General features: G+C 44.5%; 1 protein-coding gene and 1 long non-coding RNA gene across 3 annotated transcripts in view; one reads left to right on the plus strand and one right to left on the minus strand.

Annotated features, from left to right (window-relative positions):
* The window catches only part of SYCP1 (synaptonemal complex protein 1), a 1,049,791-nt gene that overhangs the window by 894,540 nt on the left and 135,482 nt on the right, over nt 1–19,769 (plus strand). Inside the window, exon 22 of the mRNA XM_063955446.1 lies at nt 11,953–12,015. Coding sequence (XP_063811516.1) covers nt 11,953–12,015 — 63 coding nt within the window. The remainder of the gene's footprint in view (nt 1–11,952; nt 12,016–19,769) is intronic.
* Nucleotides 1,024–3,359, minus strand: LOC135051177 (uncharacterized). 2 transcript variants are annotated; one of them, XR_010242099.1, is made up of 3 exons: nt 3,230–3,359; nt 2,700–2,931; nt 1,024–1,553 (listed from the first exon to the last, which is right to left on the minus strand). It is a non-coding gene; the product is annotated as an uncharacterized LOC135051177 (long non-coding RNA). The 2 variants fall into 2 exon arrangements; XR_010242098.1 differs by having other exon boundaries at nt 2,700–3,359.

Raw genomic sequence — 19,769 nt, forward strand, 5'->3', positions numbered from 1 at the left:
GAATTTCTTTTTAAAATTTTCAGCGATGTATCTAAACCAATGTAGGAGGTCTTTGCCCCACGTCACATTGTTAAAAATGTAATTTTCCTCCCCATAGCAGTACCTTTTTTTGTAGAAAAAAGTCCCCATTGAATAAAAAATAATTGTTTTGTAATATGAATTTAATTGCATCTAGAATGAAATTCTTCCTTTTATGTTTAAAATTGGCTTTATCCAGAAACCACGATATTGCTTCTAATCTTTGTTCATGTCAAATACATGTATAGAGTGATGTAACGTCGGCCGAGGCCATGATCATACCTTCTCTTCAGTTGATATTTTGTAATTTCATGATAGCATCACTTGTATCTTTCATATAAGCAGGATTGTTTATTACAAGGGGTTGTAAGATAGAATCGAGAGGAAAGGTTGAATGTTAAACTTACTGTGCCTGCTATTATGGGCCTTCCTGGTGGGGCCGTGGTGCTTTTATGCACCTTAGGAAGTATGTATGAATGATGGGATCTTCAACATTGATGAAGTCATATTCCTCCTCACTCAGGCTTCCTTATTGTAGATGTATACCTCCTCCGTTATCACACGGTTTTATCACAATACTGTCATCATTGCCTAGTTTCTGGATGATTCTTCTTTCTTTTTTAGTGAGGTTAAATTTCAATTATTATTTTTTTTAATTCCTTACTTCCAAAACTACTTTTCGTGAATGTATCGATAAAATTACCCTTCACGTGTGCAGGATAAAATTTTGACTTCTTTTTCTTCCTATTACTAGGCATTGTATCTCTGTCTGATGTGTTTGATTCAGGTTGATCTTTATTGTGAAGAGTTTGTGCCTTCTCTTTTTCTTTTATTGCAAAAAAAAATTTTAGAGTCATTTTTCTTATGAATTTTTGGATGTCAACGAATTTATCAAATTAGTTCATATATGTTGTTGGAGCATATTTCATTCCTTTACTCAAAATTCTCACTTCTTGTTCAGTGAGTTTTCTTTTGCTAAGATTAAAAATATGATTTTCCTTCGTAGTTTCTCTTGTGGATTCCTTGTTGTCAAATGTTTCCTTCTTTTGTTTTTTCCTCTTCTTAATGCCCCCTCTGCACCCTCTCTTCTTGTTTTTGTTGTTTACTAATTTCAGCGTTTTGCTAAACAACAAAGAAATGATCCCATAGAGTCCATAAACATGTTGCCCAATGTTTAAAGACAAATCACCATGGAAACTTGACAACTACTATATAGATCAAGGTTCCGAAACTTGTTTCTCAAGGCAACTTAACAGTCCAGGGTCTAAGAATGTATGGGCCTTATTCAGGTTTGTTAGCAAACCAGAAAAGTTAGCAGTGGTTATGAGCAGCCAACCTTTTCACTGGGTTAGATCTTAGATGTCCTATAATCATGTCTGAGTTAGACCAGATCTAAAAAACAAAGCATTTCATGTTTCTTGTCATGTCCTTTAGTCTGTGGCATGCCTCTACTACATTTCAGTATATCGTTCATGATGTTTTAAAGAATTCCTCAAGCGGTTTCTAGCAGTGTGGTGATGTTTTCATGGTTGCTCCTGGAACACACAGAAAATATGTTTGAATTGTCTTGTCCAATTTACTGCACATAGAAAGAAAAGATGCAGCTGCACTGTGCAAACATTACTATTCATAATTGAAATAGATTTTACAAATAAACATCAAATAAAAGGTTTTTAGTATAAATTTGGAAAATGTGTGAAAAAATGTTACATAGATTAAAAACAAAGAAAGTGATATAAAGTGTTAAAATAAGTATTAAATGGTGATCCCATTAAACACTTTATATCACTTTCTTTGTTTTTTATCTACAGTATGTAAAAAATGTTCACACATTTTCCATTCCTATAAAGGGGCATACACACTAGACGATTTAAGTGGACGCTATGCACTATAAAGATATTATTGTGCATATCGTCATGTGTGTATGCACAATAACAATAATGATGCATGCTCCCATGGGTCGTTATCGTTTATCTTTATCAACTGAACATGCAGTCCAATTTAGGCTATATCTTTCATGACTGCATGCTCATGGATGGGAGAGGTGATGTCACTGAATGATATAGTTTACTATATCGTTCACAGTGTATGCTCTATATCGTTCATTCTGCAGCTGGGGAAATTTCAAGGAACTTATTTATCTTTATTGGTTCAAAATTGTCTAGTGTGTACCTGCCTTAATACTCCTAACACTAAGCAGCTGCCTTCACTCACCTAATACTTTGTAATACTTTACTGCTATCTTCCATTTGTGTGATGCCTTGGGGTTGTTTTGGCAAAGCTGGTTGTGGGTGCCCAGCGCCCCAGACGTGAACCCTTAGAATGTTATGGACTTACCCGATGAGGTGACCTGGGTGTTGGTGGGTAAGCCCATAGCTTTAGCTAAATTTATGCTAACAACCTCTTATTTCATGTTTAATTGTAAAATGTATTTCAATTTTTAATAGTAATGTTTGCATAGTGCACCTGCATCTTTTCTATGTGTAGTGTTAAAAGTCCTTAGCAAGGTAGCATCTCTCATTACAAGTAGCTAGGGTGTGCATTCTAAGGCCCCTCCCCTATCTACTTATTTACTGCAACATAATTTGTACTTAAATTGATAAAAATATTCTTCGGACATATTATATCTACACAAGGCTTATAATTTCCGCCAGGACTATGTGCATCGAAGAATAGCCTACCTCAAGTGATGTTAGAGTAGGTTCAATGCTTTCTTGGATTTGGCAATAACTGCCGTTTCTTATCTGAAATGTATTTTTAAATGATGGCTCCCATTACTGCTCTCACCCACAAAGGTTGCACCTTCCTTTGGTCCATGAAAGCTCAGTTTAGAGATAGAAACATCAGACAAAGCCTTAGGATCCAACTTTCAAGATATTGTTACTCCATTCCTGTACCTACTACTTTTGGAACCTGCCAACAGAACAAAATTATAGCTTTGGAATTAAGGGTCCTTTGCATAAAAAGCATACAAAGAATGGCAATATTTTCTTGTGTTACTGGAGATAACCCCTTCAATGGTGGGTTTTATAAAAAAAAATACACACCTCCCATGGTGTGTTTTTAAATGTAGGGAGTGCAGGGGTTAAAGTACAGGGTGGGGGGTGCAGGGGACCGATTGCCCACGGGGGAACACCCGCGGCATCACCAGCATCAGTGCTAATTGCAAAAACCCTTACACAGTGGGTTTTTCTATTGAAAAATTACACACCTTCTAATGGTGTGTTTTTCAATACAGGGATGCAGGGGTTAACGTGCCGGTGGGGAAGTGAAGAGGGGCGATCCCCTACACGGGAACACCCGCGGGAATCGCCAGCGTCATTGCTATTTACTGGCTGATTCTCCGGAGACAGCCGTGCAGCGTGCACGGCGCCCGGGAACCAGCATAAGCTATTATACAGTTATGCATGTCACCCAGCCAATAGGAGGTCAGGGGGCGGGCTTAACTCCATAATAGCTTATGATGGTTCCCGGGCGCCGTGCACGCTGCACGGCTGTCCCCGAGGAATCAGCCAGTACTAGTAATATGCACGGAAATCTTCCGGGGTGGCCAGCACTGATAGCGCTGGCTACCCCGGAAGATTTCCGTGCATTCCACTGAAGGAGTTAATTAAGGATGGTGGAAAATATCCAACAAATAATTCAGCAATATGTCAAAGCCTGCTCTAATTGTTCTTGGACAAACTTCTCACACAGCAGTATTAATACACCGATTACATCTTCCATTCAATTATACTGGAGTTTATTTGAGAATACCTACTTTCTTTTGTCATATTTGTAATTGTCATGTTTTGACTGGCAAATTTTAACCTACAGACAACTAAGTGAACCAGGATTTTTTTTTTTTAACACATAATCACAATGGAAGCAAGGGTTTTACAAAGATCATGCAGACATGGTATTTTTAATGTGTGCGTTGTTCATATATCCAATAATATATATGAAACATTGTTATTTTGCCACTAGTATTGAAAGCAGAGACTATGGTTGTGACTTCTTTCCAATTACAGAGAGCAAGACTATGAATACTACACGTCATTCCTTTTACCTTTATACATTACACAGAACATTCCAATGACCAACATACCATACACAGTGCATTATAGTGATCTATATACAATGCACAGAGCATTTTAATATCATCAGACAGCAGACAACATTCTTGTCACCTATTTACACAACATAAAATTGAGAAGTTGTCCATAGCAACCAGTTTCTAGCTAGCATTTTTCAATTACATTCTATAAAATGATATGGAGAAGCTGAATTGTTGCTATTAGCAACTTCTCCGCTTTTCTACTTCTCTAGTCTTTAGAAGGTTTAGTAAATCTCCCCCAGATTAGAAGATTTTTGAGCTTTCTCATCTGACAAAAATTATTATGGGAGGCCTGCTGGGAAAGTTTGTGCTTGTTCTTTCTCTATTCCCATCTTCTAACTCCTGTCCTTTAACTAGCAAATAATTACATTATACTGACACTAAGATGATCCACTTTTTATAGTGACAACATAGAATGCATTCTTACCAGACCCCAAAATATTACAGTTTAAATTATGTATTTTTAGAGCTCGTTGAATTAGATAATTTGCAGTGTATGGGGCTGTGGTTCACTTCTGTGGTGTGTGAGGTAAGCAGGAAATTTCTAAGTTACATAGATAATGAATTTGACTGTTGGTTCAGTGTATGTAAAAGACACAGAAAGTAAGACTTCCATGCATTTAAATGAATGATGAATAGACACCAAAGACTGCCTGTTAACGGTCGCGGGCCCACAATAATAAAACTCTTAATTTCAAAGGAAAGTGTGAAGCAACATTGTGTGTTCTAGTAATTGTGAAATACTCACTATTGCAAATGATGTTGACAGATTCTGGGATTTATCCCATTTAATGCAATTTTTTATGGTGAATCCATTTAATACCAAAAACTGCATTTCTGTAAAACTCTTATTTATTTTTAAAGCCACTGTATGTATGTTACATTTCCTTTCACTTGCGGAAAACACACTTTGAGGAAAACTGGGCGTCTCAGGTCACTGGCGCACGCAGGGGGGGTCTCCGAGTACCCAGAAACCCCCCCTGATCAGCCAAATTCTTTTCAGAGACGGAGACAGCTGTGTCTCCGTCTCACCACGCACCGCATACGCGACCGCGTATGCGATCACAGCTGCTGCAGGGAGCTCTTGTTAGCAGAGCCCTCTGCATATAGCAGCGCAGTAAGATGTGCCGCCGCACGCCTGATATGCATAACGCCCAAATGGACTTAGGCACTGCAGAGGCAGTGCTCTTCTGCAGCCCGGCCCCGTGACCTACTGTATGGTGATGCGGTCACACAGCCTACGTCACCTCCCAGCTCGCCCGCCCTGTCCTGCTTTGTTCGTTGTGCCCTGCTCTGATGCCTGCCCTAGAGGGAATGCTCCGTGCTGCTCCACACTGCTGTAATACTGAGAGAGAAACTTGAGATGAATATTGAGATTGGTGCCAGTGTTTTGTTTTTTTTATTGCAGTGGGGGGGGGGGGGGGGGGCAGTTTTGGTATGACTGTTGTGTGTATATGTTTACAATGTGACAGTGGAATTGCTATGTGGGCATGGTGTGTGGCATTACTATGGGGGGGTTACAATGTGTGGCATTACTATGTGGGCACAGTGTGTGGCATTACTATGGGATGGTCAAATGTGTGGAATTACTATGTGGGCACTGTGTGTGGCATTACTATGTGGGCATAGTGTGTGGCATTACTGTGGAGGACAGTGTACACTATGTGTGTGGTGTGTTTTGTGTGTGTGTAATGTATACGTGTGTGTGAGAGACACATATACAAAACAGATATATATTTTTTATACCAACACATTATATATATATATATATATATATATATATATATATATATATATATATATATATATATATATATATATAAAATTCAACCTGCCAGCACTCCTTGCTCACTGTAATAACTGGTCCCGGTGCCAAAGTGCAAGATACAATACAGTCCAGCAAAACGGCACGGCACTCACAATGTCGACATTTCGAGGCTTATGCCCCTTCCTCATACCCTTACGGAAACCCCCCCCCCCCCCAGTAAATCCTGCGTTTGCCCCTGCAGGTAGGGTTTGTCGGGGACACGTGACAGTCCCTTGAAAATGGGTGGTTAGTTAGTCTAGTTGAATAAAAGGCTGCTAAATGAAAGGTACAGATGTGTCCTCTTAATGTGAGATGGGCGTGTGACTCGGTAGCGTTAAGCATCTTTTTTGCGTATTTTACCATCTTAGACACAATGTAATATACAGGATGCACACGCAGCTTCTGCTGATTAAAATTATATGCAGCATGCCTATATTCAGTCTGTGACTGCGACTGTATTTGCATACAGAATGCTCTGCTACAGTGTTTTCCTGGAAAACACTTGAAGGGCTGTTTAGCGTGACTGCAGCAAGGATGTAAGAGGACCTATCTATTATGCAATTTTGGTGGATGCAATATATTTTTCAGTACCATCCTACAATGTAGCATTACAAACTTCATTGGTCCTCATTAAATATTCTATTACACAATGTAAATAGCCTTAGACACTTAAGCTGGGTACACACCTATACAATGATTGTCCCATTCTCCTGATATCGGATGTACGGCCGTTGATTGTATAGATGTGTATGCAGTGCTGATGCAGGAGCGTTAGCCAATAAAAGGCTTATAACACTACTGCAATGGTCGGGACCGGGAAGTTGCATCTTATATGCTGCACATGCGACCTCCTGATCCCCATAGAAGAGCTGCTATTGCTCTGCTGCTGCTCCCACCTCACATGAGGTCACAGGGGGTCACATCTGGATACACATACACATCAGGAGAGTTTACCCGATCACCCGGGGATCGAACAAGGGTGTACCCAGCTTTAATCAGTGATTAAAACAGCTTCAACCACCTTAATCTGTCGGATCTGAATTAGGCCCAAAGTCCTTATTTTCCTTTGAACTTCAGTACCTTACATTTTAATTTACATTTAGATCCAATGGCATTTTTGTGTGCTGATTTTAGCATTTTGCAACCATTAGCATCTTCCAAGCATATAGGGGGTCATTCCGAGTTGATCGCTAGCTGCCGTTGTTCGCAGCACAGCGATCAGGCTAAAAATCGGCGTTTCTGCGCATGCGTATGGGCCGCAGTACGCACGCGCGAAGTACTTTCACACAAAACTATGCAGTTTTACACAAAGTAAAGCTTTTCGGTCGCTCTGTTGATCGGTGAGTGATTGACAGGAAGTGGGTGTTTCTGGGTGGTAACTGCCCGTTTTCAGGGAGTGTGCTAAAAAACGCAGGCGTGACAGGTAAAAACGCAGGCGTGCCTGGGGAAACAGGGGAGTAACTGGCCGAACACAGGGCGTGTTTGTGACGTCAAAGCAGGAACTAAACTGACTGAAGTGATCACAAGGTAGGAGTAGGTTTGGAGCTGCTCAGAAACATGAAATTTTTTTCAAGCAGTTCTGCTAACCTTTCGGTCGCACTTCTGCTAAGCTAAGATACACTCCCAGAAGGCAGCGGCCTAGCGTGTGCACTGCTGCTAAAAGCAGTTAGCGAGCGATCAACTTGGAATGAGGGCCAGTGTTCATTTCTTAACAGTCACAGTTACTATAGCCAAAAAAGTAACTTTTTTTTAATCTGGACGTCTATGAAATCTTTTTGAAAAGAAGTCAACTCTACTAGACTTGGAGAAGGGTGCTATTAGATTCTATAAAAAATGGGGTTCGTTTACGGTATCCCTAGATTCTCAGGGGGAGATGTATTACATATTGTGCAGCTATAACGCTTCCTACTTCACCTCCTTACCGAATCAAAGCAGCAAGCTACATCAATGATATGTATTAACATCTTGTTTGCTGGAGTAGGGGAGTGAAAACTCCCCCCGCTGGCAATCCCTGCCAGAACACACAGCACATCAGCCTTTTCCTGATGTGCTGTCTCACCGCCTGCTTGCATCTCTGGTCATGCGCGATATCTCGCAAACAGCATTGCGTGATCTCCTATTCAGCCCGGAGCCAGCAGCTGCCACAGCCTACTACTGTGAATGGGGCAACAACACAAGCAGCTGTCAATAGCTGCAGGTGTTGGAGTGATCAGTGCCACTGACCGTTCATACATCAGCACGCCATCTTAAAGAAATCAATGCTGATGATGACAGGGGCACATAGCACCCCTGTAATTTAGCACACATCAGCACAGTGATACATGTGGGAGAAGTGGTCTTAGTGCACATAACATGCCCTGATACCTGTCATGACTACTAGGCTTCCCTGTGTGTGCGTATGCAGGAGGTACATGAAATGAGGTTATCCGGAGGCCAGAAGGAGTATACAAAGATTTATTGTCTCTCAAAGGGTAAGATGCTGGAATACAGGGAGATTAGACAAACACTTATAAATGCAGGTAACAGACATTTGAATGGCAAGATATCGTACTGCATTAACTGTTTTGAACACAGGTGAAGACAAGTGCAGATTATAGCCACTGATGACTAGATTACTGGATAATGTGAATTGACAGTCACTGGTAAGAGGAGTATTGAAACAGGCAGATACATAGACAGGGACGGATTGGGAACAAAAAGCGGCCCTGGAAAAATGTGTACTAGTGGCCCCACATGGGCAGCACCAGAGGTGTAAGGTCTAGCCATGGGCCATGGCAGCAACACCCTCCCCCCAAGACTTTCCAGATAGTAGGCTTGTCCAGCATCAAGGGGGAAGTTAAAAATAAATAAAATTAAATGTTATGAGCACATTATATGATACACCTTCACAATTTAGGAAACTATATCATTCTTTAGAAAGATACATTTTCTTGCTTATTACACCAACCGTATCCCAATCACTATTCACTCAATCTTATATGTCAGCCAAGCAGGCAGACAGAACATACAATAGATCATCTGCAATCACAGGCTAAGTAGCAAGGAAATTTTCATATATGCAAATTATTTTGCCTCTTATTCATTATGTCTATAAAAAGGACCACATGTCCTCAAACAAAACAGGCCCTGGGGGTGCGTCGGCCCACCGGGAATCTTCCCTGTAAACCCTATGGCCAATCCGCCTCTGTACATAGACTGAGTAACTGGAGCCAGGCAAGGCGAGTACAGCTGTGCTTGAATTTAGGTGATGTATGCAAATGAAACAGTAGCAGGATAAGTACTTGTCAGGATGCACCAGGATAACAGACTAGATATTGCTGAACAGAACTGAAATCATAGCAGGAACATGGAAACTCATATAGAGGATTGCAAAAGTCCTAGGCAGAATTTACTCAGCAATATAGTTTCAGAATCTTGCAACTGGTGATATAAACAACCATATGAAAGTCCAGAGTGTAGAAAATCCTGAGAGGATGATTGACACAGTTCTGAATACAACTAGGAGAGTCCAGATTAACACCGTCACAAGTATGAAAACATGCCAGGACTTCCAGATAACAGGCAATACTGGAGCGGAATACAGACAGGCACTGAAATTATAATAATGAAGATGATCAGATGCTCTTACACTTTAGCAGTTACAGGGAGCCAAAGACCAGAATCTATAAACAGACAGACGATGTCCTGGTACTGGTAGTTTGTTACAAGGGCTGTATAATCACAGGTTAGTGGACTCAGGAGAAGCAGGAGAAAGACTAAGTCTTGCACAGGGAAACCACAGAGTTGCAGTCACAAAGGTAAACTTAATGAACTGGCATAGGAGTGCTTGTGAGCAGAGGATAAATAGCAGCTTCCCAGGTGCAAACCACAGCTGCACATAACCAGGTAATCAACCCTGCAAGGTCACAGAGTGGACCAGGAGGCAGAGAGTGACACCTAGAGGCAGAAAGGAGATATGGCACGGATCATGACAATACCACTTCTCCCCCATATCGACTGTTCATACATCCAGGGTCGGACTGGGCCGCCGGGGAGCCGGTGAAACCACTGGTAGGCCCCACTGTTTTTTTGGGGGCCACACCCTCTTTTATGTGAGGGCGGGGCCTACTGTAATACGTACCCTCATGCCGCCATAATGGCCGGCGACCCACTAACTGGGACGTCGGGTTAGTACTCACCACTCTACCTTCTTCTGGCTCTGTTAGGAGTGGCGGCGTGCTGCGGGAATGTATGCTCGCCGTGGTGGGCCTTGCGAATAGTTCCCTCAGGAGCTAGCGGGGAACGGGACCATTAACCCTGAGAGAGGTTGGGCCGTTCCCCCCCTTAAGTCCCACGAAGCAGGCAGGCTGGTGCCATCCAGCACTGCCTGAAAATAACAAACATAGAAAATAAATGCAGAAAACTCTTCAGGAACTTCCAGAGACGTGACTGGCTCCTAAGGGCACATTTTCTAAACTGAGTCTGGTAGGAGGTGTATAGAGGGAGGAGCCAGTGCACACTATCAATTTCTTAAAGCGCCCATGGCTCCTAGTGGACCCGTCTATACCCCATTGTACTAAATGGATTCCCAATATCCCCTAGGACGTAAGAGAAAGGTCGACATGAGTTTTTCACTTTTTAAAAAAAAAATTTAAACTTTTTCATACTTTACGATCCACGTGTACTACAATTGGGAACGGTAACCTTCCCCAAAGCTCGCGAGCCATCCGAGGGGACACGGTGCACTAATTGGGGTTCCCGGTCACTATACGGAGAAAACGACACCCCAAAAAAGCTCATGTCGACCTTCTGTCATGTCGACTTAGTACATGTCGACCTAGAAACCTTGTCGACCTACTTACTGTCTACCAATAGTGGTCGACCTAGACACTGTCGACCTAAGTGTGGTTGACCTTGCATACCACATGCTGTTCATACAGTCACTACTATGCTGTGAGACTGTGTATTTTGCAACCACTTCCCTGTGTCTCGAATCCAGTATTACAAATATTGGAAGGTATGAAATTATGTACTTAGAATTGCAGTGTCCCCTACGGATATATTTCCTAAATTGACTTTTTCCTAGCAGACTGATACTTAGGCTAGGGAACTGGTAGGACAATATTTTCCTAGGTGTTGATGAAGCATTAATATTGCAAATAGTGATGTAATGCAGATCTCCTTCAATAAATCCCTTTACTATAATAAAAAGTATACCCCATTTGCAAATTGATTTTGGGTGTGATTCAGAGTTAGACTAAAGGTGCATACACACTGGGCGTTTTTGCCAGCGTGTATGCACAGCGATGATCGCTGACATCGCTGGGCTGAAAAGCGCTCAGTGCATACACACTGAGCGCTTTTCCCCCCTGCCCAGCGATGTCAGCGGGGGTGAGCGGTTTTCCATAGCAGTACGCTATGGAAAGACGCTCACCCCGCCGTTCATCTACTGGTAATACCAGTAGATGAACGGCGGTCGCCAGCGATGAAGCAGGAGCGCGCATCAGCGATCACCGCTCATCGCTTGGGCATACACACTGGACGGCTTTGAGCTGAAAGCAGCTCAAAACACCAAAAGTGAGCTGCTTTCAGCTCAAAATCGCCCAGTGTGTATGGGCCTTAAGGTGCAGTACATTTATGCAAATGCCGCAGCCGAAGAGCTTCCTACTGAGATGTCCATTTCTGCAAAAAAACCTATTTAAAAGGGAATTTGTTATGTTCATTCGTGCAATTTTTTTTCTTACTTACATAGTTGTTTTATTGTAACTATCTACTTACAATATTTAAAGTTTTTTTGTTGTTTTTTTTCTTCAAAATTACACGAATTAAAAATAGTAAGAAATGTATATTGCACAAAACATTTTCTGTATATAAAAGGTTGTCCTAATAAACTTCTACATTTTTAGACTCTAGGCAGAAAGTTTAACATACGTGGCTGTCCAGCTGTTAAGGAGTCTGATATAATAACCAATGTTGAATGCAGTAAATTGCTGACACTGCTTTTGTGAATTATATGCACAAAAACATTTAACTCTCATTTTACTCTTTTTAGTTGGGAGCACTGAAGAAACAAGTTGAAAATAAAAATAAGACAATTGAAGAGCTACAACAGGAAGTAGGCATTTCTTTTTTTACCATGGGTATTTAAACATAGGTTTAGTTCTCAGTTCTGTATTTATTATATACATTTATGCCAGCTATTCAGCAGACATGAGTCATTTCAAATACATTGATGACTTTTTTTCTTCCCCTGAGTTTGACACCACTACCTCACTTAGGGCGTCATTCCGACCTGATCGCACGCTAGGATTTTTCGCTGCGCTGCGATCAGGTCAGAACTGCGCATGCGTATGCACCACAACACGCAGGTGCGTCGTACAGGTACAAAGCGGATCGTTACTGAGCGATGGATTTTACGAAGAATCCATTCGCACAGCCGATTGCAAGGAGATTGACAGGAAGAGGGCGTTTGTGGGTTGAAAAAAGTCAAAGGAAAAAGCAAGCAACTGGGAAAAACCATGTTGCAGTGCAGGTGGGGAAGATTTAACGTACAGAGAGATTTAGATTTTGAGTGGGGTATGTTCAACTGAAATCTAAATTGCAGTGTAAAAAAGTTTAACCTTTGTGGACTACATGCAAAAGCAGCCAGTATTTCTCTATCGTCCTAGTGGATGCTGGGGTTCCTGAAAGGACCATGGGGAATAGCGGCTCCGCAGGAGACAGGGCACAAAAAGTAAAGCTTTAGGATCAGGTGGTGTGCACTGGCTCCTCCCCCTATGACCCTCCTCCAAGCCTCAGTTAGGTTTTTGTGCCCGGCCGAGAAGGGTGCAATCTAGGTGGCTCTCCTAAAGAGCTGCTTAGAAAAGTTTAGCTTAGGTTTTTTATTTTACAGTGAGTCCTGCTGGCAACAGGATCACTGCATCGAGGGACTTAGGGGAGAAGAAGTGAACTCACCTGCGTGCAGGATGGATTGGCTTCTTTGGCTACTGGACATTAGCTCCAGAGGGACGATCACAGGTACAGCCTGGATGGTCACCGGAGCCTCGCCGCCGGCCCCCTTGCAGATGCTGAAAAGAGAAGAAGGTCCAGAATCGGCGGCAGAAGACTCCTCAGTCTTCTTAAGGTAGCGCACAGCACTGCAGCTGTGCGCCATTGCTCTCAGCACACTTCACACGGCAGTCACTGAGGGTGCAGGGCGCTGGGGGGGGGCGCCCTGGGCAGCAATGAAAATCCTTTTTTTGGCAAAAAAATACCTCACATATAGCCTCCGGGGCTATATGGAGATATTTAACCCCTGCCAGAATCCATTTTTAAGCGGGAGACGAGCCCGCCGAAAAGGGGGCGGGGCCTATCTCCTCAGCACACAGCGCCATTTCCTCACACAGTTCCGCTGGTCAGGAAGGCTCCCAGGCTCTCCCCTGCACTGCACTACAGAAACAGGGTTAAATCAAGAGAGGGGGGGCAAAATTTGGCGAAATTGTGATTTTATAAAAGCAGCTATAAGGGAGCACTTATTATAAGGCTATCCCTGTAAAATATAGCGCTTTGGTGTGTGCTGGCAAACTCTCCCTCTGTCTCCCCAAGGGGCTAGTGGGGTCCTGTCCTCTATCAGAGCATTCCCTGTGTGTGTGTGCTATATGTCGGTACGTGTGTGTCGACATGTATGAGGACGATGTTGGTGAGGAGGCGGAGCAAATTGCCTGTAATGGTGATGTCACTCTCTAGGGAGTCGACACCGGAATGGATGGCTTATTTATGGAATTACGTGATAATGTCAACACGCTGCAAGGTCGGTTGGCGACATGAGACGGCTGGCAAACAAATTAGTACCTGTCCAGGCGTCTCAAACACCGTCAGGGGCGTTAAAACGTCCTTTTACCTCAGTCGGTCGACAGACACAGACACGGACACTGATTTCAGTGTCGACGGTGAAGAAACAAACGTATTTCCCTTTAGGGCCACACGTTACATGTTAAGGGCAATGAAGGAGGTGTTACATATTTCTGATACTACAAGTACCACAAAAGAGGGTATTATGTGGGATGTGAAAAAACTACCTGTAGTTTTTCCTGAATCAGATAAATTAAAGGAAGTGTGTGATGATGCGTGGGTTCCCCCCGATAGAAAATTATTGGCGGTATACCCTTTCCCGCCAGAAGTTAGGGCGCGTTGGGAAACACCCCTTAGGGTGGATAAGGCGCTCACACGCTTATCAAAACAAGTGGCGGTACCGTCTATAGATAGGGCCGTCCTCAAGGAGCCAGCTGACAGGAGGCTGGAAAATATCATAAAAAGTATATACACACATACTGGTGTTATACTGCGACCAGCGATCGCCTCAGCCTGGATGTGCAGAGCTGGGGTGGCTTGGTCGGATTCCCTGACTAAAAATATTGATACCCTTGACAGGGACAGTATTTTATTGACTATAGAGCATTTAAAGGATGCATTTCTATATATACGAGATGCACAGAGGGATATTTGCACTCTGGCATCAAGAGTAAGTGCGATGTCCATATCTGCCACAAGATGTTTATGGACACGACAGTGGTCAGGTGATGCAGATTCCAAACGGCACAAAGGTGTATTGCCGTATAAAGGAAGAGGAGTTATTTGGGGTCGGTCCATCGGACCTGGTGGCCACGGCAACTGCTGGAAAATCCACCGTTTTTACCCTAAGTCACATCTCTGCAGAAAAAGACACCGTCTTTTCAGCCTCAGTCCTTTCGTCCCTATAAGAGTCATATCTGCCCAGGGATAGAGGAAAGGGAAGAAGACTGCAGCAGGCAGCCCATTCCCAGGAACAGAAGCCTTCCACCGCTTCTGCCAAGCTCTCAGCATGACGCTGGGACCGTACAGGACCCCTGGATCCTACAAGTAGTATCCCAGGGGTACAGATTGGAATGTCGAGACGTTTCCCCCTCGCAGGCTCCTGAAGTCTGCTTTACCAAGGTCTCCCTCCGACAAGGAGGCAGTATGGGAAACAATTCACAAGCTGTATTCCCAGCAGGTGATAATCAAATTACCCCTCCTACAACAAGGAAAGGGGTATTATTCCACACTATATTGTGGTACTGAAGCCAGAAGGCTAGGTGAGACCTATTCTAAATCTAAAAAAATTTGAACACTTACAAAGGTTCAAATCAAGATGGAGTCACTCAGAGCAGTGATAACGAACCAGGAAGAAGGGGACTATATAGTGTCCCGGGACATCAGGGATGCTTACCTCCATGTCCCAAATTTGCCCTTCTCACTAAGGGTACTTCAGGTTCGTGGTACAGAACTGTCACTATCAGTTTCAGACGCTGCCGTTTGGATTGTCCACGGCACCCCGGGTCTTTACCAAGGTAATGGCCGAAATGATGATTCTTCTTCAAAGAAAAGGCGTCTTAATTATCCCTTACTTGGACGATCTCCTGATAAGGGCAAAGTCCAGGGAACAGTTGGAGGTCGGAGTAGCACTATCTCGGATACTGCTACAACAGCACGGGTGGATTCTAAATATTCCAAAATCGCAGCTGTTCCCGACGACACGTCTGCTGTGCCTAGGGATGATTCTGGACACAGTCCAGAAAAAGGTGTTTCTCCCGGAAGAGAAAGCCAGGGAGTTATCCGAGCTAGTCAGGAACCTCCTAAAACCAGGAAAAGAGGCTTCCTACGAAGCAATTCCATTCGGCAGATTTCACGCAAGAACTTTTCAGTGGGATCTGCTGGACAAATGGTCCGGATCGCATCTTCAGATGCATCAGCGGATAACCCTATATCCAAGGACAAGGGTGTCTCTCCTGTGGTGGTTACAGAGTGCTCATCTTCTAGAGGGCCGCAGATTCGGCATTCAGGATTGGATGCTGGTGACCACGGAGGCCAGCCCGAGAGGCTGGGGAGCAGTCACACAGGGAAAAAATTTCCAGGGAGTGTGATCAAGTCTGGAGATTTTTCTCCACATAAATATACTGGAGCTAAGGGTAATTTTATAATGCTCTAAGCTTAGCAAGACCTCTGCTTCAAGGTCAGCCGGTATTGATCCAGTGGGAAAAACATCATGGCAGTCGCCCACGTAAACAGACAGGGCGGCACAAGAAGCAGGAGGGCAATGGCAAAAACTGCAAGGACTTTTCGCTGGGCGGAAAATCATGTGATAGCACTGTCAGCAGTGTTTTATTCCGGGAATGGAAACTGGGAAGCAGACTTCCTCAGCAGGCACGACCTCCACCCGGGAGAGTGGAAACTTCATCGGGAAGTTTTTCCACATGATTGTGAACCGTTGGGAAATACCAAAGGTGGACATGATGGCGTCCCGTCTGAACAAAAAACGGGACAGGTATTGCGCCAGGTCAAGAGACCCTCAGGCAATAGCTGTGGACGTTCTGGTAACACCGTGGGTGTACCAGTCGGTGTATGTGTTCCCTCCTCTGCTTCTCATACCTAAGGTACTGAGAATTATAAGACGTAGAGGAGTAAGAACTATACTCATGGCTCCGGATTGGCCAAGAAGGACTTGGTACCCGGAACTTCAAGAGATGCTCACAGAGGACTTATGGCCTCTGCCGCTAAGAAGGGACTTGCTTCAGCAAGTACCATGTCTGTTCCAAGACTTACCGCAGCTGCGTTTGACGGCATGGCGGTGGAACGCCGGATCCTAAGGGAAAAAGGCATTCCGGAAGAGGTCATTCCTACCCTGGTCAAAGCCAGGAAGGAGGTGACCGCACAACATTATCACCACATGGGGCGAAAATATGTTGCGTGGTGTGAGGCCAGGAAGGCCCCACGAAGAAATTTCAACTCGGTCGATTCCTGCATTTCCTGCAAACAGGAGTGTCTATGGGCCTCAAATTGGGGTCCATTAAGGTTCAAATTTCGGCCCTGTCGATTTTCTTCCAGAAAGAATTGGCTTCAGTTCCTGAAGTCCAGAAGTTTGTCAAGGGAGTATTGCATATACAACCCCCTTTTGTGCCTCCAGTGGCACTGTGGGATCTCAACGTAGTTCTGGGATTCCTCAAATCACATTGGTTTAAAACCAGTCAAATCTGTGGATTTGAAGCATCTCACATGAAAAGTAACCATGCTCTTGGCCCTGGCCTGGGCCAGGCGAGTGTCAAATTGGTGGTTTTTTTCTCAAAAAAGCCCATATCTGTTTGTCCATTCGGACAGGGCAGAGCTGCGGACTCGTCCCCAGTTCTCTCCCTAAGGTGGTGTCAGTGTTTCACCTGAACCAGCTTATTGTGGTGCCTTGCGCCTACTAAGGACTTGGAGGACTCCAAGTTGCTAGACGTTGTCAGGGCCCTGAAAATATAGGTTCCAGGACGGCTGGAGTCAGGAAAACTGACTTGCTGTTATCCTGTATGCACCCAACAAACTGGGTGCTCTTGCTTCTAAGCAGACTATTGCTAGTTGGATGTGTAATACAATTCAGCTTGCACATTCTGTGGCAGGCCTGCCACAGCCAAAATATGTAAATGCCCATTCCACAAGGAAGGTGGGCTCATCTTGGGCGGCTGCCCGAGGGGTCTCGGCTTTACAACTTTGCCGAGCGGCTACTTAGTCAGGGGCAAACACGTTGGTAAAATCCTACAAATTTGATACCCTGGCTAAGGAGGACCTGGAGTTCTCTCATTCGGTGCTGCAGAGTCATCCGCACTCTCCCGCCCGTTTGGGAGCTTTGGTATAATCCCCATGGTCCTTTCAGGAACCCCAGCATCCACTAGGACGATAGAGAAAATAAGAATTTACTTACCGATAATTCTATTTCTCGGAGTCCGTAGTGGATGCTGGGCGCCCATCCCAAGTGCGGATTATCTGCAATACTTGTACATAGTTACAAAAATCGGGTTATTATTGTTGTGAGCCATCTTTTCAGAGGCTCCGCTGTTATCATACTGTTAACTGGGTTCAGATCACAGGTTGTACAGTGTGATTGGTGTGGCTGGTATGAGTCTTACCCGGGATTCAAAATCCTTCCTTATTGTGTACGCTCGTCCGGGCACAGTATCCTAACTGAGGCTTGGAGGAGGGTCATAGGGGGAGGAGCCAGTGCACACCACCTGATCCTAAAGCTTTACTTTTTGTGCCCTGTCTCCTGCGGAGCCGCTATTCCCCATGGTCCTTTCAGGAACCCCAGCATCCACTACGGACTCCGAGAAATAGAATTATCGGTAAGTAAATTCTTATTTTTCCCTGCACAGAAAAAAAATGTATTTGCTCCTCTTCCGAGCTGTAACTAGACATTTTGGTGTTGTGTGCCAGAAAGAGGAGAGATGCCCACTCCCCCAATTCAAAACAGTTGAAGGCGCACACCAAAAGTATAGGGGCATGGCTTCATGGAAGAAGGGGTGTGGTCAAAGAATTGTACCAATTCAAATTTCACCGCACAGTAATGTTGGTAAATCTCATTACACCACACAGTAGTGTCCATTATTCACATTACTCCACACAGTAGTGTCTGTTAGTCTCATTACTCCACACAGTAGTCCACCTTATACACGTTACACCACACAATAGAGCCGCTTATACGCATTATGTCACAGTAGTTCCGCTTATACATGTTACACCACATTAGTACCCCTTATACACATTATGCCATGGTAGATCACCTTTTCTCTTACGTCCTAGAGGATGCTGGGGACTTCGTAAGGACCATGGGGTATAGACGGGCTCCGCAGGAGACATGGGCACTATAAAGAACTTTTAGTATGGCAGTGCACTGGCTCCTCCCTCTATGCCCCTCCTCCAGACCACAGTTAGATTTTGTGCCCAGAGGAGATAGGGTGCATTACAGAGGAGCTCTCCAGAGTTTCTCTGAAAAAGAATTTTGTTAGGTTTTTTATTTTCAGGGAGCACTGCTGTCAAACAGACTCCCTGCATCGTGAGACTGAGGAGAGAGAAGCAGACCTACTTAAATGATAGGCTCTGCTTCTTAGGCTACTGGACACCATTAGCTCCAGAGGGAGTCGGAACGCTGGTCTCACCCCGCAGTTAGTCTCAGAGCCGCGCCGCCGTCCTCCTCGCAGAGCCGGAAGATAAAAGCCGGGTGAGTATAAGAAGAAAAGAAGACTTCAAGGCGGCAGAAGACTTCATATCTTCACTGAGGTAAGCGCGTAGCTCCCACACACTACACACACGGAACAGGCACTGATGGGTGCAGGGCGTAGGGGGGGCGCCCTGGGCAGCAATAAACCTCTGGACTGGCATATAAGGGTACATTAGGCTGCGGAGGCAGTAAATGCAGAGATCCCTCGCCATTTTTTGTATATTCAAGCGGGACCGAAGCCCGCCGCTGGAGGGGGCGGAGCTTGATCCCTCAGCACTAACAGCGCCATTTTCTCCACAGAACGCTGCAGAGAAGCTGGCTCCCCAGACTCTCCCCTGCTGAACTCGGTGACAGAGGGCTGAAAAGAGGGGGGGGGGGGCATTTTTAAGGCGCAGTGAGTGTATACACATTGATTATATATATAAAAAGCGCTATCTGGGTTTTATTCCAGTGTCAGTTGGCGCTGGGTGTGTGCTGGCATACTCTCTCTCTGTCTCTCCAAAGGGCCTTGTTGGGGAATTGTCCCCCTATAGATATATGCCTGTGTGTGTGGGGGTGTTAGTACGTGCGTGTCGGCATGTCTGAAGCGGAAGGCTCGTCCAAGGAGGAGGTGGAGCAGATGAGTGGTGTGTCTCCGTCGGCAACGCCGACTTATGATTGGATGGACATGTGGCATATGTTAAATGCAAGTGTGGCCTCATTACGTAAGAGACTGGACAAAGCAGAGTCCAGGGAGAAAGCAGGGAGTCAACCCACGGATTGGACTGGGTCACAGGGCCCTTCTGGGTCTCAAAAACGTCCCCTATCCCAAATAGTAGACACTGATACCGACACGGATTCTG

Source organism: Pseudophryne corroboree, chromosome 2 (assembly GCF_028390025.1).
Source record: "Pseudophryne corroboree isolate aPseCor3 chromosome 2, aPseCor3.hap2, whole genome shotgun sequence".
Classification (NCBI taxonomy): domain Eukaryota; kingdom Metazoa; phylum Chordata; class Amphibia; order Anura; family Myobatrachidae; genus Pseudophryne; species Pseudophryne corroboree.